The sequence below is a fragment of the Natator depressus genome, chromosome 7 (assembly GCF_965152275.1).
Source record: "Natator depressus isolate rNatDep1 chromosome 7, rNatDep2.hap1, whole genome shotgun sequence".
Lineage (NCBI taxonomy): Eukaryota > Metazoa > Chordata > Testudines > Cheloniidae > Natator > Natator depressus.
Genome location: NC_134240.1, coordinates 64430418 through 64457867, shown reverse-complemented (window position 1 = coordinate 64457867; position 27450 = coordinate 64430418). Strand labels below are relative to the sequence as shown.

General features: G+C 43.0%; 1 protein-coding gene across 3 annotated transcripts in view; it reads left to right on the top strand.

Annotated features, from left to right (window-relative positions):
* Positions 1-13429, top strand: part of DLG5 (discs large MAGUK scaffold protein 5) — a 199973-nt gene extending 186544 nt beyond the window's left edge. For 2 of the 3 annotated variants that reach the window (XM_074958658.1, XM_074958660.1), the window contains 2 exons: positions 8591-8700; positions 11570-13429. In XM_074958658.1, coding sequence (XP_074814759.1) covers positions 8591-8700; positions 11570-11673 — 214 coding nt within the window. In that variant the 3' untranslated portion in view covers positions 11674-13429. Of the gene's footprint in view, positions 1-1310; positions 1862-2860; positions 3365-8590; positions 8701-11569 lie in introns of those variants that run through there. The other variant, XR_012640280.1, reaches the window with a different exon arrangement.
* The last annotated feature ends 14021 nt before the right edge of the window (positions 13430-27450 follow it).

The following is a 27450-nucleotide window of genomic DNA, read 5'->3' as shown; positions in this document are numbered from 1 at the left end:
TCTGTAACTTACCATGTTTTGATAGAAAGTATATTAAGTAGTGCTGTTTATTAATCGCAGTTAACTCATGTGATTAACTCAAAAATTAATTGCAATTTTGAAAATTAATTGTGATTAATCGCAGTTTTAATCACACTGTTAAAAACAGAATACCAATTTCCATTTATTAAAATATTTTTGGATGGTTTTTCTACGTTTTCAAATATATTGATTTCAATTACAACACAGAATACGAAGTGTACTGTGCTCACTTCATATTATTATTTTTATTACAAATATTTGCACTGTAAAATGATAAAAGAAATAGTATTTTTCTATTCACCACATACAAGTACTGTAGTGCGATCTCTTTAGCGCAAAATTGTAACTTACAAATGTAGATTTCTTTTTTGTTACAACTGCATTAAAAAACAAAGCAATGTAAAACTTTAGAGCCTACAAGTCTACTCAGTCCGACTTCTTGTTCTGCCAATCGCTAAGAGAAATAAAAGTGGCAAAGAGTCCTGTGGCACCTTATAGACTAACAGACGTATTGGAGCATAAGCTTTCGTGGGTCAGTACCCACTTTGTCGGATGCATGTAGTAGAAATTTCCAGAGGCAGGTATAAATATACAAGCAAGAATCAGGCTAGGGATAACGAGGTTAGTTCCATCAGGGAGGATGAGGCCCTCTTCTTCTGGCAGTTGAGATGTGATCACCAAGGGAGGAGAAACTGTTTTTGTAGTTGGCTAGCCATTCACAGTCTTTGTTTAATCCTGAGCTGATGGTGTCAAATTTGCAAATGAACTGAAGCTCAGCAATTTCTCTTTGAAGTCTGGTCCTGAAGTTTTTTTGCTCCAATACGTCTGTTAGTCTATAAGGTGCCATAGGACACTTTTACAGATCCAGACTAACACGGCTACCCCTCTGATATAAGAAAAATAAGTTTGTTTACATTTACGGGAGATAATGCTGCCCACTTCTTATTTACATCACCTAAGGCCTGGTCTACACTACAAGTTTCTCTGATTTAGCAGCGTTAAATCCGAATTAACCCTGCACCCGTCCATACAACGAAGCCATTTTTTCGACATAAAGGACTCTTAAAACTGATTTCTGTACTCCTCCCCAACAAGGGGATTAGCGCTGAAATAGACATCGCCGTTTCGAATTAGGGTTAGTGTGGACGCAATTCGAAGGTATTGGCTCCGGGAGCTATCCCACAGTGCACCATCGTGACCGCTCTGGACAGCATCTGAACTCGGATGCACTGGCCAGGTGTACAGGAAAAGCCCCGGGAACTTTTGAATCTCATTTCCTGTTTGGACAGGCAAGCTTATCAGCACAGGAGACCATGCAGTCCCAGAATCGAAAAAGAGCCCCAGCATGGACCGAACGGGAGGTACTGGATCTGATCGCTGTATGGGGAGAGGAATCCGTGCTATCAGAACTACGTTCCAAAAGACAAAATGCCAAAATATTTCAAAAAAATCTCTGAGGCCATGCAGGACAGAGGCTACAGCAGGGACTCAACACAGTGCCGCGTGAAACTTAAGGAGCTCAGACAAGCGTACCAGAAAACCAAAGAATCAAACGGACGCTACGGGACAGAGCCCCAGACATGCCGCTTCTACGCTGAGCTGCATGCAATTCTGGGGGGGGGGGGACTGCCACCACTACCCCACCCCTGTCCGTGGACTCTGATGATGGGGTACTCTCCGCCATGGCTGAGGATTTTGCAGATGGGGAAGATGAGGAGGAGGAGGAGGAGGACGAGCTTAGGGAGAGCACACAGCACACCGTTCTCCCCGACAGCCAGGATCTTTATCACTTTGCCTGAAATACCCTCCCAACCCAACAAAGCTAGAAAAGGGACCTCTGGTGAGTGTACCTTTTTAAATATAATACATGTTATAAAAGGAAGCTTTTTTTAATGATTAAGTAGCCCTGAGGACTTGGGATGCATTTGTGGCCAGTACAGCTACCGGAAAAGTCTGTTAACGTGTCTGGGGATGGAGCGGAAATCCTCCAGGGACATCTCCATGACGCTCTCCTGGAGGTACTCTAAAAGCCTTTGCAGAAGGTTTCTGGGGAGAGCAGCCTTATTCCGTCCTCCCTGGTAGGACACTTTACTACACCATGCTAGTAGCAAGTAATCTGGTATCATTGCATGACAAAGCCTGCCGGCGTATGGTCCCGGTGTTCGCTGGCATTCAAGCAACATCTGTTCTTTATCTCTCTGTGTTATCCTCAGGAGAGTAATATCGTTCATGGTAACCTGGTTGAAATAGGGGAATTTAATTAAGGGGACATTCAGAGGTGACCATTCCCGCTGGGCTGTTTGCCTGCGGCTGAAAAGAAATCCTCCCCACAGTTAGCCACGCGGTGTGTGGGGGGGGGGGGGGGGGGAGGCATTGAGCTGAGCTGTTCGCATTAGGCTAGCAGGGATCTTCCCTGATACCAGCCAGGTGGTTGGGGGAGAGGAAAAGCGATCATCACAGACAACTGGATGGGGCGAGGGGGTTAGTTTGGTTTCTGCTGCTGCACGTTAACAGGAAAACAGCAGCACTAAATGGCCAACTAACGGGCTTTGCTTGGTATGGGAAAGGAGGGGGCTGCTGTTATGAAGGTTGCAGAAGCCAAAAGACTGTGGCTTACCATGGCTGCCTGCAAGCCCAATTCTGTTGCCCGGCCCTGCGTGTATGATCTCTAACACCAAAGACGCAGGCACTCAATATAAGATGCAAAATGCGACCTTGTATCAAAATCACATGTGCTGTGCTATGTAATGTGAATAGTGTTGTTCATCGTGAAAGAGTATAGCCATTGTTCTGTAAAATGTATCTTTTTTTAATACTTCACTCACTTTTTTTCCTCCAGCAGCTGCAAAGGTTTCAAGCCTCCCTCCTCTGTCCCAAAGGCTATCTCAGATAAGGCGGCGAAAAAAACGCATGCGCGATGAAATGTTCTCGGAGCTCATGCAGTCGTCTGGCACTGACAGGGCTGTGCAGAGGGACACAATAGCAGAGTACAGGATGGTGGCCGATGAATGTGAGGAGAGGTGGCGTCAGGAAGATCAGAGGAGGCATGAGGAAACACTGGGCCTACTGCGGGAGCAAACGGACTTGCTCCGGCGTCTGGTGGAGGTCCATGAACGGCAGAAGGATCACAGACTGCCACTGCAGCCCCTGCTTAACCGCCCTCCGTCCCCCCAAGTTCCATAGCCTCCTCACCCAGACGCCCAAGAACGCGAAGGGGGAGGCTCCGGGCACCCAACCACTCCACCCCAGTGGACAGCCCAAGCAACGGAAGGCTGGCATTCAACAAGTTTTAAAGTGGCCTTTTCCTTCCCTCCTACCGTCCTCCCACATCGCACCCAGGCTACCTTGTGAGTTATCTCCCTATTTTTCAGAGTAGCAGCCGTGTTCGTCTGTATCCGCAAAAAAGAAAAGGAGTACTTGGGGCACCTTAGAGACTAACAAATTTATTTGAGCATAAGCTGTAGCTCACGAAAGCTGATGCTCAAATAAATTTGTTAGTTTCTAAGGTGCCACAAGTACTCCTTTTTTCTCCCTATTTTTATAATCAATTAATAAAGAACACATGTTTTTTAAATGACAGTGACTTTATTTCCTTTGCAAGCAAGCTGTGATCGAAGGCGGGAGGGCGGGTGGCTTACAGGGAATTAGAGTCAACCAAGGGAGCAGGTTTTCATCAAGGAGAACAAACAGAAGTGTCACACAATACCCTGGCCAGTCATGAAACTGGTTTTCAAAGCTTCTCTGATGCGCACCGCTTCCTTCTGTGCTCTTCTAACTGCCATGGTGTCTGGCTGCGCATATTCAGCGGCCAGGTGATTTGCATCAACCTCCCACCGCACCATAAAAATCTCCCCCTTACTCTCTGAGATTGTGGAGCACACAGCAAGCAGCAATAACAATGGGAATATTGGTTTCGCTGAGGTCTGAGCGAGTCAGTAAACTGCGCCAGTGACCCTTTAAACGTCCAAATGCACATTCTACCACCATTCTGCACTTGCTCAGCCAATAGTTGAACAGCTCCTGACTACTGTCCAGGGTGCCGGTGTACGGCTTCATGAGCCATGGCATTAAGGGGTAGGCTGGGTCTCCAAGGATAACTATAGGCATTTCAACATCCCCAACGATTATTTTCTGGTCTGGAAAGTAAGTCCCTTGCTGCAGCTGTTGAAACAGACCAGAGTTCCTGAAGGTGCGAGCGTCATGTACCTTTCCCGGCCATCCCACGTTGATGTTGATGAAACGTCCCTTGTGATCCACCAGTGCTTGCAGCACCATTGAAAAGTACCCCTTGCGGTTTATGTACTGGCTGCCCTGGTGGTCCGGTCCCAAGATAGGGATATGGGTTCCGTCTATAGCCCCACCATAGTTAGGGAATCCCATTGCAGCAAAGCCATCTAGTATGACTTGCACATTTCCCAGAGTCACTACCTTTGATAGCAGCAGCTCAGTTATTGCGCTGGCTATTTGCATCACAGCAGATTTGCCCACTCCAAATTGATTACCGACTGACCGGTAGCTGTCTGGCGTTGCAAGCTTCCACAGGGCTATTGCCACTCGCTTGTGAACTGTGAGGGCTGCTCTAATCTTGGTATTCTTGCGCTTCAGGGCAGGGGAAAGCAAGTCACAAAGTTCCATGAAAGTGCCCTTACACATGCAAAAGTTTCGGAGCCACTGGGAATCATCCCAGACCTGCAACACTATGCGGTCCCACCACGCTGTGCTTGTTTCCCGGGCCCAGAATCGGCGTTCCATGGCATGAGCCTGCCCCATTAACACCATGATCTCCAAATTGCAGGGGAACGCAGTTTTAGAGAAATCTGTGTTCATGTCTTCCTCACCTGGTTTTTCAGGTGCTGGTTCTGCATACACTGCACGATAATGCGCGAGGTGTTTACAATGGTCATAACTGCTGTGGTGAGCTAAACGGGCTCCATGCTTGCTGTGCTATGGCATCTGCTCCTGCTCAGGCGATCCAGGGAAAAGGGCGTGAAACGATTGTTTGCCGTTGCTCTGGCGGAGGGAGGGGCGACTGACAACATGGCTTACAGGGTTGGCCTACAGGGAATTAAAATCAACAAAGGGGGTGGCTTTGCGAGAAACAGAATGGCCCCCTCAAGGATAGAACTGAAAACTGGGTTTAGCAGGCCGTTGATTTCACGGAGGGAGGGAGGAGAAAATGAATACAAAACAAATCTGGTCTATTTCTTGTTTTGATCCACTTCATCTATCTTCATACATCTTGCTGGCAGCAGACTGTGCAGTACGACCGCTAGCCATCGTCATCTCCTGGGTGGTTGGCAGAAGACGGTGCAGTATGACTTCTGGCCATCGTCTTCTGCTGGCTGCAGATTAAAAGACAGTGCACTGCCGGAAGGACTGAATCGCCATGAGACGAAACGTAAAAGGGAAATGACCTGGCTGAGTCACTCCCTTGTTTGCCCAGGCGCCCCTGACCTCATCGAGGTCGGTTAAAAGAGCACCTTGGACTACATTGACGACGGCTACCAGTCATACTGCACTGTCTGCTGCCAAAAGGCAATAAACTGCTGCTGTGTAGCAATGCAATACCACGTCTGCCAGCACTCAGGATACATACGGTGACAGTTAGCTGAGTGGGCTCCATGCTTGCCGTGGTATGGCATCTGCACAGGTAACTCAAGAAAAAAGGCGCAAAACAATAGTCTGCCCTTGCTTTCATGGAGGGAGGGAGGGAAGGGGGAGCCTGATGATACATACCCAGAACCACCCGCGACAATGTTTTAGCCCCGTCAGGCACTTGGATTTCTACCCAGAATTCCAGTGGGTGGCAGAGACTGCGGGAACTGTGGGATAGCTACCCACAGTGCAACGCTCCGGAAGTCGACGGTTGCCTCAGTACTGTGGACACACTCCGCTGACTACATGCACTTAGAGCATTTGTGTGGGGACACACACAATCGACTGTATAAAAACGCTTTCTACAAAACCGACTTCTATAAATTCGACCTAATTTTGTATCGTAGACAAGGCCTGAAAGTGAGAACAGGCTTTTGCACGGCACTTTTGTCGCTGGCATTGCAAGGCATTTACATGCCAGATATGCTAACTGTTTGTATGCCCCTTCATGCTTCGGCCACCAGTCCAGAGGACATGCTTTTACGCTGATGACTCTCGTTAAAAAAATAATGCATTAATTAAATTTATGGCTAAACTCCTTGGGGGAGAATTGTATATTTCTTGGCGTTTTACCTGCTTTCTGCCATATATTTCATGTTATCGCAGTCTCCGATGATGACTCAGCATATGTTCATTTTTAAGAACACTTTCACTGCAGATTTGACAAAATGCGAAGAAGGTACTAATATGAAATTTCTAAAGATAGCTACAGCACTCGACCCACGGTCTAAGAATCTGAAGTGCTTTCCAAAATCTGTGGAGCATGCATTTCAAAAGTCTTAAAAGCACAACACTCTGATGCAGAAATTACAGAACCCAAACCACCAAAAAGGAAAATCAGCCTTCTGCTGGTGGCATCTGACTCAGATGATGAAAATGAACATGTGTCAGGACATACGAATCTTTAGCGTATTTAGCACATAAATATCTTGCAACGCCGGCTATAACAATGCCATACGAATGCCTGTTCTCACTTTCAGATGACTTTGTAAACAAGAAGCGGGCAGCATTATCTCCTGCAAATGTAAACAAACTTGTTTGTCTGAGCAATTGGCTTTACAAGAAGTAGGACTGAGCGGACTTTCTAGGCTCTAAAGTTTTACATTGTTTTATTTTTGAATGCAGTTATTTTTTTTACATAATTCTACATTTCTAAGTTCAACTTTCATGATAACTTTCAGTACTTGTATGAGATGAATTGAAAAACTATTTTTCATTTTTTACAATGCAGATATTTGTAATTAAAAATAAATAAAGTGAGCACTGTATGCTTCATATTCTCTGTAAAGCTGTACTAGCTATTGGCTAGATTTTCAAAATATAAAGCAACTGCTGCTGTTGAGCACTCTTACAGCTACTGTTTTTGAAAACCAACTTAAATATAATATTGTGAAAGATAGAACTGTTGACACAAGTCCTGATTTCTCAGTGCTCATCAAAATTAGGAGGAGTACTTGTGGCACCTTAGAGACTAACAAATTTATTTGGGCATAAGCTTTTGTGGGCTAAAACTCACTTCATCAGATGCATGCAGTGGAAAATACAGTAGGAAGATATATAGATATACAGAGAACATGGAAAAAATGGGTGTTGCCATACCAACTCTAATGAGACTAATCAATTAAGGTGGGCTATTATCAGCAGGAGAAAAAAAACTTTTGTAGTGATAATCAGGATGGCCCATTTCAAAGTTTAATTGTCAGTACAAAAATTTTTCTCCTGCTGATAATAGCCCACCTTAATTGATTAGTCTAGTTAGAGTTGGTACGGCAACACCCATTTTTTCATGTTCTCTGTATGTATGTGTCTGTCTGTCTATCTTCCTACTGTATTTTCCACTGCATGCATCCGCTGAAGTGGGTTTTAGCCTACGAAAGTTTATGCCCAAATAAATTTGTTAGTCTCTAAGGTGCAACAAGTACTCCTTGTTCTTTTTGCTGATACAGACTTACACAGCTACCACTCTGAAACCTGTCATCAGAATTAGGTGTATTAGCACATTAGCATTGGGAATACCTGTCCTGGGCATCAAAAGTTTAATAGTAGGATTTTCAAAAGCACCTAAGGTAATTTAGCACAGGTCTCATTAATTTTCAGAGGGATCTGTGCTCCTAGGTCAATTAGATGCTTTTGAAAACCACCCTAATACTAGGACAGTGTCTACAATAACACCAACACTGGCCCAGCTTGATGTATTAGCCTGCCTTTGCAATGCTGAGCTATCTGCTTTTCACCATTTCAAACAGAAACTTGCCTTTACTCACTAACCCGTAGGAGAGCCTCTGTTTACGTTAGGGCTCTGTACCTACCTCTCCCAATTGCTACAGTATCCAAAGTGTGATAGCTAAACATCGGATCTGGGTTTTATACTTATGAGAGTATTTTGTAGAGATGGGCTTGAACCAAATCCATGGATCTAAATGCTCCTGAGTGCTGGAGAAATGTTGATCTGCAGGAGGACTTTACAGCCTGTCCCTAGCTTCCCCCCCAATTTGTATCATAAGATTCTCTGTTTATTTGTAAAGTTTAATAAATGCATTTACATTTTAAGTCCTTTGATAGAGCAGTTTCTTTCGTGTTGTTTTGATAAAGAAGTGTTTTTTTCAAAGTGTAGGATGATCTGAGACTTCTGAAGATATCCTTTAAAACTGGAGAAGTTGGAGGTTTTTTCTTTGCTTTCACCGAGTGAATTTCTGCTAATGTTCTGTTGTGTTTCCTATTACAGCAATTCATATGCCTTGGCTATCACTTAAACCTCATATTACTGGTAATATTACACTGAATCGCCAGATGGCGCGCTCTGTATGCCTGAAAATTAATCAGAGGCTTGGACATTACCATAATTGTATGTAATTCATCTACAGTCTATTGAAAGAATAACTGTTAAGCAGACATTTTATTTCTTTTCTTACAGAGAGCAAAAAGACCCAGTCTTTCTGAGGGACAAAGTTACACAAAAACATTCCAAAGAACAATTTGAGGCAGCTCAAAAAATAGAACAGGAATATAGCAAGTACTTCACAGGTTAGTATTTAATAATCATTTCAGTAAGAACACAGTGTCAGGTTGTTCCACCTAAACTATGTTTCAAAAGAGCCTTTCGTACATAGCAGGGTTTTTTGTGTTTTTTCTCTCCTTTGGTTCTGGTCACGTTTGTGCTCTGATTCTTTTTAAAGAGAATATAATCTTTTTTAAAAAAAAAGTCACAACCGCTTAGTCTATAACATAGAGTTTTAGTTTTAGTATTTAGAGTATCTTCTATATATAGTATAATGACACCTCTCAAAATGGCTTGGCAGAAATGACCCAGTATTGGGAGCATTATGGTGAAACTATATAAAGTGTAAGTGTTTTGATGTGACTGTTGTCATAACATTACAACATTCATTGATTTTTTTATTATTATTATTCCTCTAGAGTGTGGTGTATTTCGGAGTTCTAATGTAAGAAAGCTATACTGGGATTTAATGGCTTTGGAATAATACATATTGATATGACATGTTACAGGGGGGTTTAAGAAGGCGAGTACACAGTCATTGGAATGGAACCATTATACATAATCATATCAGAGGTCTGTTTTAATGGCATAGTTCATAACATGAGCCACTGAACATTTGAGGAATGTTTTCGAACATATTTTACCCGAGACAGTGCTGCAGTACTTAAAGGATACTTCAGTTCATTTCAGCACCAACTCTTCTGCATAAGCTCATAACATTCAGGCTGAAATCTCTGTACTATAGAAGCAAATGGCCCCAACATTACACAAACGGTACCTAGGAACACAGCATGAAGTCCTTATAACAATATTAATAATTCCTAGCCCTTATATAGAGCTATAGTCCCTAATGTTTCTCTTAATTTAGAAGAAATTCTGCTGTGATTTTTACAGAAGTGGTTTTACACACACACACACACACACACACACACACACACACACACACACACACACACACACACACACACACACACACATAAAATACAGTATCTTTAGGGACAGGTCTGTCTCTCCATAAGAAGGTATTACTATTACATGTTGAGAAAAGTCACAAATCATTAACAATGGCAGTTTTCCAGCTTAAATAAGAGAAGTACTCCATTTTCAAAGAAGTGACCATGAACCTTGTAAATGTGCACATAGCTAGTTTTTATATAACCACATGCTATCTTCTGCTCCTTGTGTGTGGGTGTTGCACCCCTTTGTTGCATGTTGTCTTAATTGAGGCCCAATCCTGCAACAAACCATGTGTGACCAGAGACTCATCTCATGATGAGGGGCCTTAAAGTGTAAGTTCTTTGAGGCATGGACTGTCTGTACGGTGCCTAGCAGTTTGCAGGCCCCAATTTGATGCTCCTGGATGCTACTGAGACCGACAGAACCAAAACAGCTGTATTGAAACTGAATTATACTTTTGACATACTAAAATTTCCAAGCTAAGATTCAGTGCTTAACTGACATAGCAGGATTCTGAGAAAAGTGTGTAGTTTAAGCATAGAGTGATATGTAATCTTGCACGCAATAGCTTTTTCTCCCTGGTGTGCAGCAGACCTACAGATCTGAACCCTGGGGCTGCTTCAGTAACCAATCTTTTTTGGCTAATAGCCCATTTAAGCCATCTTCAGTTCAGAGACTGCACACTTGGTTTGATCTGTATTGCCTTTTAAATGCCCCTTTTTGTCCTTTTTTGAGTCCGTGCATTCTACTTCCAAATTCTGATGGTGTTGGTGCGGCACAGTGTGCTGTGTCCATTAGAATACCTTTCTGTTGAAGTGGTATTCAAGTCTCTCGGTTCAGACGAGGAAAAGTCTGCCTCTTGCTATTTTTTCCTATTACTCGAGAGAATTGTTAGCTGTGGTCACTGGCTCTTTCAAGCACAGCTGTTAAGATATGCAAGGCACTCTAACGTTTTAAAGCTCCTATGGTCTGCTCTCCCTCGTCTACACGGATTTTTTTTCCTACATGTTGCTGAACAACTGCTAGAGCAAGGAATAGCAGGCAGACATTAAGAAGTGTCAGTACAGGCAAGGCCCAAGCTTTGGGGATGATTATTATTATTTTGGTTAAGTCCCATTTCCTGTTCCTAACTGCCTGCACTAGTTATTTTGAATGGCTTGAGGGTCCTGGGCAAAGTTTATTTTAGTGGGTAACACCGTGATGCAAAACTTTCGCTGTTAATTCTTCAAACTGAGCACTCCAAGACAGATATATCAGGGATTTCTCAACAAGAAGGCCCTTGCCTTTTGAACTTGTTCTGCTTGGCATTCCACCGTCGTCTGAGTTTGGCATGCCTACGAACACAATGCAAGGTGTATTTATGGCTATTTGCTTCTCTTCCCCCCTCACCCCTCCCCAACATAGTTGTCTCAATAAATTTGTGGTAACAGCAACGGTGGTTTTATTTAGCTCATCCCTATACAATTAGTTTTAAATATTTGTAAACAGCACCTAGTTGCTACAGCTATAGTCTCTGTGTGTATTACTATATAAATATTAAACCTTGAACACCCCTTGCTCAACAGTGTGGGTTTATTATGATATTATGGGGTTCTGGCCATCTTTAGGGGTAATGAACAAATTCTGCCACGTGCTTCTGAAAATAACAAGCAAAGGACTCAGTAACAAAACAGTTGTCTTAGCTGATTATAACCAGGGCTCTGACTGCCTTGCTTTGTCATTTTAAGGGTTCGCAGGAGAGTCTGATATTAAATACTTAACCTCTCTGCTCTATTTATCCTTGTTATTGTTTTACTCACATTCTTGTATCTACCATATCCAAGTGGTTAATTTATTCATGGTCTGTTGATAAATACTATGTAGGAAAATACCTGGCTATGAATTGCTTTTTCTGGTGCCTGATGTGTGTGACTGTGGTGTTTGTTTTTATTTTTGTAGGTATTGTCCAGGGAGGAGCCCTTTCAAGCATTTGCACTCAGATTATGACAACTGTTGATCAAGAACAAAATAAAGTCCTGTGGATTCCAGCTGGCCCGCTATAGACACTTGCTGTGAAACTCTTCTACGGCTGTAACTAAACAGTTGGCTTTTCTTTTTGTCCAATGGACACTGTCCATTATATCTCTATAGAGATATAAAGATTGATTTTCATGAAGGGGATGGATACACTGAATAAAAAAACATCCACAAGGTGTGCTGGAAGAGAGAGATCACTTTATCAGAAAAACTTGTATTTTACGGTGTGCTTTTATACAAAACAGGATGGGATATAACGTAGGTGTACTTTTTCATAAGAGATTAATTTAGTGATGCTGCGAAACAAAAACCCTTTAGAATGACAAGTTTACAAAATCCTTTTCCAAGTATTTGGTTCTTGTTTACTTGAATGTCTTTTTTTTTTTTTTTTTAAGTTTTTCCTTTCCCCAAATGAGGCATATCTCCAAAATGGAGTGATGTTTTTACATATGAATGAATGGTTGTGGGCAGTGTGATTCTACCTTGCAATTCTAACCATTTCCGAGCACGCTGTTGACATGACTACCGGGTAATCACATGGGTATTGTGAACGGTACATTTTGGGAGTGAGCTCAGAAGGAAGTGCACTCCTCTACAGGGCAGACCACTGTTGATAAAATACAAATGCTTGTCTGTCAAAGATACTGTTTTTCGTTTTTATGCATGGAGCGAGTATTTAAACATCATAATATATCTGATCAATCTGAACTTAGTGTGTGTTGAGAAATAATTTTTGGTTGTTGGGCCTGGATTAAGTAGAGATGGGGAGAGTCAATAGCTAGGCCTAGCATGCTGTGTTTGTCACTTTTAGAGACTGTAAATATTGAAAGCTTATGTTGGTGCAATTTTGCAGGGTAATTCTTAAGCATTGTACTTCAGTGTGTAGCATTCACATAGATTTTTATTTAATATAAGAACAGTCACAGTTTTAGGGCTTTGATTAAAAGCCTGTAGGGAGGTACTATAATTGCTAGTGTTGTCACTGTCAACAAATAAGCAATCATTTAGTTTTGGTTACAAGACTTATGTACCCATTGTACCAAACTCCATTACATCAGTTCCTTTTTTGTTTTTGCACTTCTGAGTCTGTGTTCCTAACACAAAGTTTGTTTTTGTCTCTCTAACTGTATGTCATGTTTGTAGATACTGTACTTCAGTTGTTCTTTTGAAGAAGAACTGTTTCTCGGTGACTGTTCCTAACATTTCATTATGTAGCAAGAAATATTTTTTAGTTTTACCCAACAGTGTGTAGTTTTGCTTTTATTTGCAGTTTTTTTAATTAAAAAAGGGATTCTTCTTGGACAGCTCTTCAAAGAAAAATTTGGTCCTAAATTTTAACTTCTGTTTTCCAGATACTGTTTTATCGTTCAAAATACTTTAAAAAATATAGGAAATGTATTGATGAATTACTGGTAAAAATACTTTACATGTTGAGGGACAGCAATTATATTTTTTTTAAGTTGAGGTCAGAGTTGGACTCCAATGGTACAATTGAGACACAGGTACAGTTCTGACTTGGATTTTCTGTACTAAAAATAAAAATGTCAATTTGTATAAAAAAAAAGTTAAAGAAACTGATTACTGTGTTAAATAAGTCAATTTCTAGAACTTGACTTGTGCATAAGAACTATTTATGTATTGTATATTCTCACTTTTTACTTGACATATGGAGCCAATTTTAGTTCTTGTACTCATAACATTTGCCCATATAAAATCTTCATTCTGTAGATTGAAATTGACATGTGGGCTCTGTACACACAAGCTTTCTCCACAAAATAGATTCTGCGGGCATAATTTGTACACTTACCTCCAATTCTTTTTCTTCACCTAAGATCTATGGGTTTTCAGGGTGTTGGCAGAATTCAGACTTGTCAATAGATGTTTCAAGGACACATCCCTTTCTGAAGCGCCTGCCAATTGAGATAACTGATGAAAAACTGTCCCTTACCTATATTTTTATAAGGGCTTGGCTACACTTGCAGATGTAGAGCGCTGGAAGTTAAACCAGCCTTCGGAGACCGCAGCAGGGAAAATGCTGCTATGTCTTTACACTGTCAGCTGCAAGCACAGTGGCGTGGCCACGTTAGCAGCTCTTGCAACTCCACAGAGAGCAGTGCATTGTGGTAGCTATCCCAGTGTGCAAATGGCTGCAGCATGCTTTTCAAAGGGCGGGGGACAACAGTGACGGGGAGTGTGTTGTGTGTATGGGGGGGGGAGAGACAGTGTGTTTTGGGGGGCAGAGTGTGTGTCAGCATGCTGTCTTGTAAGTTCAGGCAGCAGCAGACGCCTGCCCCCTGCCTCTCTCTCACACACTCTTGCACAAACGCCTGCCTTGGCAGCAGCAGCAACATTATTCCACAGTAATGGTTTGCTTTGTCCCGGAGCAGATAAGCAGCCGGCTGTCAGACATGGAGCTTTGAAAGGGGATAGCCACATGCCTGCCGCCGAGCTCAAAACAATGAGGAGAGTGGCCACTTGACTTCAGGGGATTATGGGATATTTCCACAGGCCAGTCACAGAGCAGCAATGCAACACGTTGTCCACACTGACACCCGGGTGTTTCAGCCAGGGCGCAGCAAGCTTTATGCTTCTCGTGGAGGTGGATTACCAGGAGCGCTCCAGCTGCAGAGTCCAGGCGCTCTAAGTGCCTTGCCAATGTGGACACCTCAGGAGTTAAGGCGCCTGGGGCTGATTTAATGCACTCTAACTTGCAAGTGTAGCCCAGCCCTGACTAAAACATCATCAATGAATCTAACCAAGTTTTCATGTTCCGCAGTAGGCCGTCACATGTCTACCAAATTAGTGATCCTTACCCAAGCTTGCACAGGATCTGTGTCCCTTCCTACTTGAAGAAAGGAAATTTTGGGGTGGCACATAAACATTCTTCAGCATAGTGAGTGTCCCAGTTCATACATGGGTAATTTTTCAGACATGTATAGCAAGGACAGCAAAACCATTTGGACTAATGTAAGCAAAAAGAACAACTATGAACAACATGCATCAGTCATCTGGGAACCAGCCTAACACCATCCTCCTAGCAACACCTCATGCAAGACTTGGAATTCAGCTACTAGGTATGTTAAGAAATCCATGGAGAACAGGAATTAAGTAGTGTGGCCTGAGTGCAGAAGAAAATCTTCTTGCCTTGTGCATCCAACACACACAACTTTGTACCTTCAAAGCCAAGTGAAAGGACACAAAGTGAACTTGATCAGCTGAATGAATGCCTTGGTTTTGTCTAGGTCTATTTTTAGCATTGTGCAGGCATCCATTGGGTGCAATGGCTTGGGACAGATTTATAGTGCAATTTTGTGAGACTTCTAGGTAATGCAGTTGACTTGAGGAATGAATTCTGGGTTTGTCTAAAGAAGCACTTTATCAGCATGAAAAATTCAGTACTGGTTCTGTATGGACAGAACTTTTAATTGCACTACAGATCAAGCTAACATTACTGCTATCGTGGCTACTTGCCAGAGAGGGAAATGTGAAAGGATGGCGCATGAGAATGTTCAACATCAGGTTGAGCCCCATCATGCAACTCTGTACCCCAGCTTTTACATTATAGCCAGACACAATCTACTCTGTTCACTGATTTGTCTGGAAGCTAAAAGGGTAGAGATTATCATATCTGAATATTCTTGCATCAGTAGTCACTTAATTTCTAAATGCCAGGCAGCCAACTTCAGCCTCCCACGCTCAGACTGCATGATGGGTAAGGCAATTCCTATCTGCATCCCGATACTTTGAATACCTAATTATGACCCCTAGTCAGAATACAGGAATTTACATGATATTGTACAGTTCCTGAGGGGGGGAAAAAAGTCCTATTATCAAGCAGGGAATTGTGTACGTGAGAAATAAATGAACTGTTGTGGGTCAGTAGAGCACACTATTCCTGTGCTCTGACTGTCAGAAAACCAAAATGGAAATCTTTGTCAGCTTTTTGGCTTAATTTGAGAGAGTCTTAGTGCCATACACAAAACTCCAAGGCTAGATTTGCCAGTAATTCCAGAAGAAATAATTTTGGCCCAGTGTTTACATAACACACAGGCCTGTTCTAAAAACTGCAGTAGTTAGAAAGTGAGTTCTGAAAATCTTATGCCTGAGTGCACAGCTATAGGCCTGCAGTCAGTCATACTGCACAGTTTACTTAGTGACCTTTTCAAAATATTACCATATTTCAGACTGTTTTTTTAGCTGTTAGTAGGATGTCCTTCTCAGATGGAGTGTACAAACCATTCCTTTTTGCCTTATCTGGTCATTTTTACTATTGCTTCATCAAGTTCTGGAAATAACCCTCTGATGCATGAAATGAACATGAATATTTTTGTATGATTTTTTTTTTTTAAAGTAAGATATGCAGCCTCTCTGCCCTCGAGTAGTTTGTAAAAATGGGGTTTTGAGTTATAGGCATTGTGCTCTTCATACATAACACTAAGAAAAGCAATTTTTATTTTTAAGAGAAGTGATTATTGTACCTTCACCAGTTTATCGTTTTGAACTTGACAGTCTACACTAGAATTGAGAGAGAATTGTACTAAAGTGAATATTCCAAAAGAGTGTTTAAACTTTCACCCAGATTCCAAACTGCAAGTTGGTTTGGCATTGTTCACAACCCTTTGTTACTATGCCATTTGTGAACAAGTTTTTGACTGAGCTAATGTTTTGGGTAAGAACTTTTTCTTCATACAAGTGACCCTATTCACCTGGAGTCAGGAGATTGTTGCATGTGTGAGCAAAAGTATTTACTATTCATTCTGTGTTCTAAAAATTCCACCCTACCAGAGCACAGAAGTAATCCCAAGTGATATAGTGGATAACCAATCACATTCCATCAACACAGTGACTAGTCAAGTCAAATTGTTCAGCCCATCTGGCAAATAGTTACAGATAACACGTTCACAGAAACTGGGATCAGTTTGTCATGATTCATACATCAAAAACAGGGGTCTAAATTCCCCACCAACACTTCAACTAGCCCTTATTATAATTCACAATATAGTCAAGCATGATCTTTCTGATGCAGCTGCATATGGGAAAGAAAATTATGTATGGTCTAATTCTCCTTAAACAACATCAAGTTTTTCCTAGAAAGGTTATGGATAATTAATTTGCACCATTACAAGTACCATATGCAAGTCTGGGTTGTGTGGACATGAAATTTCTAGGATGCAAATATGCTCTGCCTATACCAGAGTCCGACCTCTATATCTACCATTTGCCATTGGGTGCAGTTCCTGCAGATGCCAGTGTTACTAGGTAAATGTTTGCAGAACACAGTTTTCTTGTATTAACTGTATACCCAAGTAATTTTACAGTGTATGGTATTTTCTTCTCTTGTTGATGTGATGCATATAGATCCAGCTGTCATAGGTTGTATCTTCTTCTGAGTAAAGACACTTGGACAAGACTTTACCACTAAACATCTGTTCTGCTGCAGTTCCCCCTAGAAAAGTGATGCCAAACAAGCGTCAAGAGGCAGAAGGTCCCGACAGAAAGACATTAATTACCTTGCACCCTGGACAGTTTATATTTCTGTACGTGAGGCTCCCAGCTCCTTGCATGAGTAGTATAGCCAGCTTGGTTGCTGTACAGCTATTGGCCATTGGTCCTGTAGAGCTCCTAGGCAAAGTTAATAGTGCTACAAACCAGATTATAAAAAGAAAAGGAGGACTTGTGGCACCTTAGAGACTAACCAATTTATTTGAGCATAAGCTTTCGTGAGCTACAGCTCACTTCATCGGATGCATACTGTGGAAACTGCAGAAGATCTTTTTATATACACACAGGAGAGTGGGGTGGGAGGAGGTATTTTTTCATGCTTTGTGTGTATATAAAAAGATCTTCTACACTTTCCACAGTATGCATCCGATGAAGTGAGCTGTAGCTCACGAAAGCTTATGCTCAAATAAATTGGTTAGTCTCTAAGGTGCCACAAGTACTCCTTTTCATTTTGCGAATACAGACTAACACGGCTGTTACTCTGAAACCAGATTGTTTCCACACCCATTTCTGCTGACATTTCCTCTATTTTGGAAGAGGATTTTGATCAGACCCCTTCTAGTTGCTCCCTAACCAGTTTCCACTGGAAAGTTGCAAAGTCACATGGAGTCAGTAGCAGAGCTAGGAAAAGAACCAGAATCCTGTGCTTCAATCATCATTCTGTACACACAGATTGGTTTCGGATGTACTGTATTTCATGCTCTTCCTTTCATAATCTTTATTCTCTGGGAATGACCAGTGCATGTTTTACCCTTGATAGGTCTGGGTTTCTTTTGTGGCTTAAAATATTTTCTTTACTTTTGTACTGGGGATGGCAACAAGCGGTGCACACCATTTTTCAAAGCTACTTACAGAAAACAAGCTTGCATTTTTCTTAAAGGGAAATCTATTTTGTTTGAAACATTTTCTAACTTAAAAGCAGCACCTACAATAACTATACCAAAAGTTTGGAGATGAGAAGTATTCTGGTTTTTCCCGTTTGTTTTCATGGTGAAGTTGGCAGCTGTTGGAGTTGAGTCAGTTTCTCAGTTCCCCCTTTCACACACAAAACGGGTGAGAAGGAAAACTTTTAAATGTGATTGTAAAACCACAGAATTTGGTGGGAATCTGGGACAGGAGCAGCACCTGTGAAACTACGTTAAAGACATTGCCCCAAATTGACTAGATTTTAAACTGTCCCTTTCCTAATCCACTATCAATCCATTCACAAAACACTTGCTCCCTTGCACACTGTCCACAATGGCCTCAATTATGTGGCAAGTTCTCAGTGGAATCAAAATTTACTGTCAAGAGTGTCTGCCAGCACTGCCACCTCAGACGAAGACCTCTTTTTGGTGTCTGGTGAGTGTGGCAGGTATTGTGGTATCATTAAAAGCAACTAAATATCAAGGCCCAAAAATTGAGACACCCCTCAGAATGCAACAGATATATTTCTAATGGGTTTTTTTTGTAATGATTCACAAACAAAACTGGACTTTGAATGAAAAAGGTCTTTTGTAAACCCATGTTTAAATATGATAAATCTTGACACAAAAGGGTCATCCATGTTTCCATAACTCCCCCCTCAAATAGGTTAAGGAGGTATGATCTATACATACTGAATGACATTGAAATATAAAAATGGAAAATTGTTAAATGGTAAGGGTAAAAACTTTGATAGCTATGTTTTATATATATTTATATACCCACGTTATAGATAGTGAATGAGTTTAAATGAGGTAAGTTGTTAGGTCCAGGCCTTGCTGGCATAAGTGCGATTTGCCAATTCTTTTACATAGAATTATGATTAGTTTAAAATGTTATTGCTGACAGAACAAAGATAACATGTTGTGCTAGAAGTTAAAGTAAAAACACAACAGCAAGAAGCCCTTTACTGGGAAAAGCCAGGGCCAGAGTGGCACAAAATGACATGACATAGAAACATCAAACAAAAAATGCAGAAGCTGGGTAAAGTGAATCTTGCACATGTGTAATATACGGCTTACATAAAAAATAAATGGGTAATGTGCTAAAAGCTGAGTGGGCAAAGTTTAAGTAATACAAAATGTGGAAATGTATAAAAATTCAAGTGAACAGGGCCCTGGAGAAATGCTGAATAGAAACTGCAGGATGGGGCTGAAGGACCAGACCAGACCAGACCAGATGAGGCAACAATGATCATGGAAGGTGGAAGAACTTTCTGGAATGTGGTAATTTGGGCCCCCTATCAATTCCGTCTTGTCTTGCTATTGTCTGGCATGCTTATGGGTTCCAACACTATGTCAATTCTGACTGAATGCAAAAATTGATTAAGGCTAAATTGCATGGACTTCACTCAATTTCTCACTTTTAACCCCCAACAGCATGCACTTTGATGTCTATCTCCACAATCCCTCTCAGTAGATGTAACCAGCTATGCCAACAATTGCCCAAACCAGTCTTGGAGCAAACTTTGCTCCGAGCAGAAGTGAAGTCCCAAACTCCTGTGTATCTAGTCTCTCATGGTGCAAGTACAAGCTTGTAACCTTCCCATAAGAATTACATTTGAGGCTCCATGACAAGTTGTAAAATCTATAAACACTATTCAAATCTCAAGGATCATCAACTGACACCTGGCCCGAACATGTAGTGGAGATGCCCATGATTGGAAGGTGGGAGTACAATCATACAATGTCATACAATTAAGTAATGTCATACAATTAAGGAGGCTGCTGTCAAAATGTAGGTACTTAGCAAGACAGACTTGTTTGTGACAGCTAGTAAAGATCCTCCATCCATAGGCAGAAGTTTAGCAGTGAAGGGAGAGTCGCTGGTATCTTTCTGCAAATTTCTTCTAGTTTGCGTTAAGAGGTTTGAGGGCTTTTTTGAATAGCCCACATTTTATTTATGTTCTAAAGGGAATCCCAACCTTCATTCTACATTAAAATTATTTTGTTTAGAAAATGTTTGGGGATCCTTTAGGTGCTATATCAAGATACTGGTGTTGACAGCCAAGTTTTTAATCCTTTAAATGGAGCTGTTTTTCCTGCTGTATTCAAGGAAATTGTGATTAATTATTTCGCCAGGCAACTAAATGACTGAATCTATAGACTATACTCATGTGGATATAAAATAGTTTCTGCTAATACAAGCTAGACACAGAATTATGTGAATCCAGAAAGCTAAGTGGATGGGGGGAATTTTACCGCTTTACTTGAATGAAGTTTGGAGTAACCAAAACAGGTGACTCCCTACGTAACTGAATGAGAATCATTGTCCATTGTGTAATCAGTTAATCACTGGGTCTGATCGTACAAACCCTCATGCAAGTAGGTAGCCCTTACGCAGGTGAAGACCCCACTATTCCATACTATTTAATTTACAAAAGAAATCACCTGCCATTGCCAATTCTGCCCTGAGGCTTCTCAGCTCTAGCAGCTGCTTGTGGGAACTAATCTAGTTTGTGCAGTGCTGAAAACTGCTGGCACGAGCACCCAGCCACATGATAGATCCCAGAATCATTATCATCATCAATGGCAGGACAAAAGGTATTTATTTTACTGGGCCTGCTTTCATGGGTACAGATTTGTCAGTAGTATTTCTATAACTAGACCATTCACTTAACATAACTGTACATGAAAAATGTACAATGATCTGGGTGAAACATTCACACCATTTTCAGTATTGAAAACCTTTACCGTGAAAATTGGTTGCATTTCAAAAATAAGATGCGCTAGTGTCTTCCAATTTTTTGGTCTGGAAATTAGGATGAGTGAAAACCTTGATTTTTTTTTTCAGTGAAAAAAATGGACCATTTAAGTTTAAACTAAATTTTCCAAATTTAAAAATGCAAAATTTCAGATAAATCAATTGACACAAAACCCATGATATTTTACCAGTTTTTTGCCGAAATATAATGAAGGATGTCTCTGGGATGTGAAATAGCATGGAGAACAGTGGCAATTCTTTAGAAATTTTGCACAGTATTATCATCAATCACTTTATATAGTATTTTGTGCCTTAATCTAATGCTGATAAAAATGTAATGAGAAGTGAAATTAACCCATAAATGTTCATGTTCAGAGGGATGCTGTCAATCTGCACCATCTTGAAAAATCTCACTCCTGAGCATTAAAAGGAGCCTACAAAGGATTTTGTAAATTGATTGAACTTGTGCTCCTTTTTGCTTAGACACAAACTAGAAATGCGTTAGAGCTGGGGGCACTTTTTCTGCTGGAAAAGAAATATGAAGTATGGCCTTCCCTGTTTCTCCACCCTACTGCCCCAAAAGAGCTTCTGGATGTTCAGAATGTGTATTGTGAGCTCTTGCACTTTATTGAAGGGACAGGAATGATGATTCTTCTTTGAGTAAAAAGAAAAGGAGTACTTGTGGCACCTTAGAGACTAACAAATTTATTTGAGCATAAGCTTTCGTGAGCTACAGCTCACTTCATCCGATGCACTTTGAGTAGTGTCCCTATGGGTGCTGCACTGTAGGTGTTCGGTTGAGCCCACGCATGTGCCCTCCCTCCCTCTTGGTCTGCCTCGAGGCTATTTAGCACTGCAGGGGCAAACCCCCCTCACTGCCTTCTCTACTGCCTTTGGCCTCAGACAGAACCAGCAGTTGTTCTTTCCTTATCTGTCATTAGCATAAGTCGTGTTTATTTTGTTACCTTTGTTCTCCTTAAAGTACTCTCTGTAGTAAAAGACTCCACTCCGAAATCCCAGCCTCCAGTGGTGGGTACTGCTTGAGAGTCACCTACGGTGGAGCACCCACAGGGACACTACTCAAAGAAGAGGAAGTTACTCACCTTGTGCAGTAAAGATGGTTCTTAGAGATGTGTCCCCCTATGGGTGCTCCACAACCCACCCACCTCCCTTCCACTGCAGAGTTGTCTGTAGGGCTCTGTGGTAAAGGAGGAAGTGGGGGGGGGGTTTGCTGGTGCAGTGATAAATAGCCTCGAGGCAGACCACAAGGGAGGGATGGCACATGCACGGGCTCAACAGGACACTGCTACCAAAAATCTCTGCTTAGAGGCGCAGGGGCACACATACACCTACAGTGCAGCACCCATAGGGACACACATCTCAAAGAACCATAGTTACTGCATGTCATAAATATAAAGGGAAGGGTAACCACCTTTCTGTATATAGAACTATAAAATCCCTCCTGGCCGGAGGCAAAACCCTTTCACCTGTAAAGGGTTAAGAAGCTAGGATAACCTCACTGGCACCTGACCAAAATGACCAATGAGGAGACCAGTTACTTTCAAAGCTGGGGCGGGGGGGAAACAAAGGGTCTGTCTGTGTGATGCCTTTGCCTGGACCAGGTCAGGAATGTTCTTCAGAACTTCTGTTAAGTTAGTAAGTAATCTAGCTAGAAATGCATTAGATTTCCTTTTGTTTAAATGGCTGGTAAATAAGCTGTGCTGAATGGAATGTATATTCCTGTTTGTGTCTTTTTGTAACTTAAGGTTTTACCTAGAGGGATTCTCTATGTTTTGAATCTGATTACCCTGTAAGGTATTTACCATCCTGATTTTATAGAGGTGATTCTTTTACATTTTCTTTAATTAGAATTCTTTTTAAGATCCTGATTGCTTTTTCATTGTTCTTAAGATCCAAGGGTTTGGGTCTGTGTTCACCTATGCAAGCTGGTGAGGATTTTTATCAAGCCTTCCCCAGGAAAGGGGGTGTAGGGCAAGGGGGGGGATATTTTTGGGGGGAAAGATGTCTCCAAGTGGGCTCTTTCCCTGTTCTTTGTTTAACACGCTTGGTGGTGGCAGCATAGGGTTCAAGGACAAGGCAAAGTTTGTACCTTGAGGAAGTTTTTAACCTAAGCTGGTAAGAATAAGCTTAGGGGGTCTTTCATGCAGGTCCCCACATCTGTACCCTAGAGTTCAGAGTGGGGCAGGAATCTTGACACTGCACAAGGTAACTTCCTCATATTTAACAATGAATTCCCTTCTCAAAAATGTTCTTCACTGACGTCAAATAGGCATTGAACAAAATAAATAAAATGAAATTACCTGACTAAAAATTCCTTCTCTCAGTTGCTCAACTTTCACTTTGCATGGTCCAGTTTGCTACTTAAGGCATCTGTTGTGGCCAGACAAAACCTGAATTTCTAATGTTTCAAAGAAAACCCCCACAACAGCTTCATGTCACTGACTGTGCTCTTCAGTAAAAGTGGCCACTTTTGCAGCACATCTGCTTATTGCCCTTGCTTCAGGATTTATAACTGAATTATTTTTAAGTTGCAAGGGTCTCTTCTGGTCAATTAAAAATCCTTCATCAGCTTCTTATTTACCCACTTTCTAAATAGAAATGTATGCTCCTCTTAAGTAAAACCAGTTTAGTACCAAGGTTGAATTGGTCAGTTGAAGTTGAAAAGACAATCAGGATTTTATGTGGATATGCCATTCTCATTTTCATTTGGACAAAAGTAGTTTTGAAATGTTCGTTTTTTCTGATTTTACTTTCCATCACCATTTAAACCAAGACACCTCGATTTTTCTAATGCCAGCACCACACATATGGAACACAGAATCCAACACTAAAGTAAGTCAATTGTGTACTGGTCTTGGGGGTGGGGTGAGGAAGGATACTATCAAGGAATTAAGTTTGAGATGAACAACATTCACAGGAAAGCTCCACAACCCCTGTCACACACAACTAGGTACTTTAGAACATTGGTTCAAGAGATTATGCTATGGTTTTAAGATAGAAGTTGTAGGTTCATGTCCGAGTCAGTCTTTTGTACTTCAGTGCTATGGTCTGAGGTAGCTGGGTCTTGGTTACCACCATATTGGTAGCTAATATGTTTGTGATCCAAGAAGGACTAAGTATACCCACTTAGGAAATTACATTTATGGGTCCTGTTTCCAAGAAGGCGATGGGAGTTGCAAGTTCTCAGCACTTCTTAATGTCAGTCCTATCGTTAAAAACGTGCATCACTCAAGTTTGGTGTCTTCCACTCTATTTGTCTTTACAGCTTCTCAAGAAGTCAGTACAGAACTTTTCTTGCATCTGAATCATGCAGAGAATGCTCATATTTTATACTGACACCTACTGTGACAAAGAATGTCTTTAATAGCTGCAATTATGGGTGAGCTGGTAAGATCTGCTATGACTGAGATGCAGTTCAATTATTTATAATTCATTTCTCAGGAGTTGTACGTTACATTTTGTAGCACTTGCTGATAAGTGATTGTCCTGCAGCTAGAAAGTAATTGCAGTGGAGCTGGTCTAGAATCTGTTTTTCTCCCCCCCGCCCCCCTTTTGGTAGTGTAGTGAGGCGGTGTGGTGCCCCACCACCCTGCAGACGGAAGAACCTCCCCAGATACCAAAGTGGGCAGAGCCAGTGGATCCTGCACCTGCCCACCAGAGGTCAAGGCACAGGACAGGAAGTATAAGAGCCCAACCCCAGAGCTCACTTGGGTGGCAGCCGGCAGAGAGGCCAGACACCTGTGGCCTGGCTCTGGCTTGGGAGACCCCGGCAATCTGCAGCCAACCCGAGGACTGGCCGGACCAGCCAATGCCTAATGCTGACCGGTGCACGGAGGAGCTGCCAAGCCTACCCCTCGCCAGCTACCCGGAGGAACCCATAGTGCTGGAACCCTCCAAGGACACCACCCTGACCCAGGTACCCTATGAGGGGGAGTCCGGAAGTAGCCCGGGGGCAGCCGACCCTAGTCTGGCTGCAGCACTGCCAGAGCCAATGTCAGTGTGTTGTGGCCAGGATCCCCACTCACACATCACTGGGTCTTCTGCCGCTGCTAGGGCCCCAGGCTGGGACGCAGTGGAGTGGGTGGGCCTGCGTCCCCCCTGCCACCCACCTCGCAGGTGGCAGTCTCCCCCTCTCCCTGGTCACTCAAAGCCAGGAGTCTGGGGTTTGCTGTTGAACTATTTGCTCAGTCCCTGCCTGAGGGCCTGAGCTTCTATTTGCTGCCCCATCCTGACACAGAGCTCGGGCTTATATTGAACTATTAGCTCAGTCCCTGTCTGAGGGCCTGAACCCGTGACTATTTGTTTGCTGCCCGCCCTGACTCAGGGCCTGGGCTTATATTGTACTGTTTGCGGGGCCCTGTCTGAAGGTCTGGGCCATAGACTGGGTATTCCCCAACGAAGCAGAGAGGGTGTAGCGAGGCAGTGTTGTGCCCCACCACCCCGCAGAGGGACGAGCCCCAGCGAGTCCTCCTACAGGTAGCATTTCTGCTCCAGGGCTAGAAGATTCTACCAATGGCTTTGACCCCTCCCCAGTGCTGACACAGCATACTGGATACCAACAACCCTTACAGGATATTGATACAACTGGGGATGACCTGGATACATCCCCTGCACTGGCACCTGGGAGCAGGGATGACATAGGAGCCACACTGGCAAATTTGTAGCTCCCACTATGCCCTAGCTGCTTAAGCTCAATTCAAGGTTGCTTTGCATCTCAGAGAGAGAGGGAGAGAGAGAGAGAGAGAGAGAAACTGCTCTAATGTATTGGAGGATCTGGTCAACCTAACAGCAGTTCTCCAACTGTGGGTTGGGACCGCAAAGGGGGTTAGGACCCCATGTGCCGTCACCAGGGCCAGCATTAGACTTGATCAGATCCAGGGTTGTGGGGCTCTGGCTCTGTCCCCCCACCTCCCAAGGTCATGTAACTTTTTTGTCAGAAGAGGGTAGGGTGGCCAACTTCCTAATCGGACAAAACTGAACACCCTAGCCCCGCCTCTTTCACAAGGCCTCTTCCATGAGGCCCCCTCTTCCCCCCCCCCCCAACAATACATTCCTGTTTCCTCGGTGGCTTGCTCACTCACTTTCACTGGGCTGGGGCAGGGGTGCAGAGGGGGAGGGGGCTCCAAGCTGGGACAGGGAGTTGGGGTGTGAGCTCCAGCTGAGGGTGCAGGCTCTGGGGTGGGGGTGAGAGGTTTGGCGTGCAGGAGGGGGCTCCAGGCTGCAGGGTGGGGCCAAGGGATTTGGAGTCCAGGAGTGGGCTGCAGGGTGAGGCAGGGGGTTGGGGTACAGGATGGGGATGAGGGCTCCCGATGGAGATAGGGCCAGGATGAGGGGTCCAGGGTGTGGGAGGGAGCTCTGGGCTGAAGCAGGAGGTTGGCGTGCAGGGAGGGATGACTGCTCCAGCTGGGGGTGCAGGCTCTGGGGTGTGATGGGATGAGGAGTTTGGGTGCAGGAGGCAGCTCCGGGTTTGGGGGGCACTGGGGCATGGGGTTGAGGCTTGAGGTTGGGGCACGGGCTTACCTTGGGCAGCAGGGCTAAGGCAGACTAGTCCCTGCCTGTCCTAGCTCCATGCTGCGCCCCAGAAGCAGGCAGCAGCAGGTCCAGCTCCTAGGCGGGGGTGGCGTGGGGGTAGGCGACTCTGCGCACTGCTCTAACCTGCAGGCAACCTGCCAGCTCCCATTGGCCGCGGTTCTTTCCCTCCCCCCCCCAAACCTAGGGGCCAGACCTGCTGGCCACTTCCGGGGTGCAGCGCAGAGCCAGAACAGGTAGGGACAAGTCTGCCTTAGCACCACCAATCAGACTTTTAATGGCCCAGTCAGCGGTGCTGACCAGAGCTGCCAGGGTCCCTTTTCGACTGAGTGTTCCAGTTGAAAACCAGACACCTGGCAGCCCTAGAAGGAAGGGGGTCGTGGTGCAATGAAGTTTGAGAACCTAGCAGATTCTTACCAGTTTTCAGGTGCTCCAGCTGGAAGCTTAAAGCAAATTAAGACTCAGTGCCATTGATTCCAAAGCAATTCTAGGATGCAAAGATTTCTGTGGGAACAATTATTGCTGCTGTTTCCGTTACAATCACTACACTACTGGTATGTAGCTCATTGCTTTGTCAAGTGCTTTAAGAACCTTTGCTTTGCATGTGAAAACTGCTCTATTTTAATATATAAATTGTACTATGGGTCTATTGCAGACCTTTCCTCACTCTGATCCCTCTACTCAGCTACCATAGCACTGGTTTCTTCTGTCACATCACAGACACGTCACTATTAGCTTAAGAGCCTTCTTCAAAACAGCCTCTACGCTTTAGACTAGCCTTCCTGGATCACGCCAACTCATTGATCTCTGCCTAGTTGTGCGTCTGTACTGGAAGAGATTTTCTTCCTTGCTTATGCAGTCTCATCTCCCTCTCTGCTGTTGTTTAACACTAAAGTATTTTGGTCCTGTAGGAAAGATGTTATGCAAACCCAAGGAATATTGTTGATTTTGAAGCCTGAGGGAACCAATATAAATTAATGGTCCAGACATATACCATTGTGGAAGTTATTGTGTGAAATCCATTTTGTTCCATAAAATGGGCCATGTCGAACTGATTTCGATTTTCTATACTTGATATAACATTC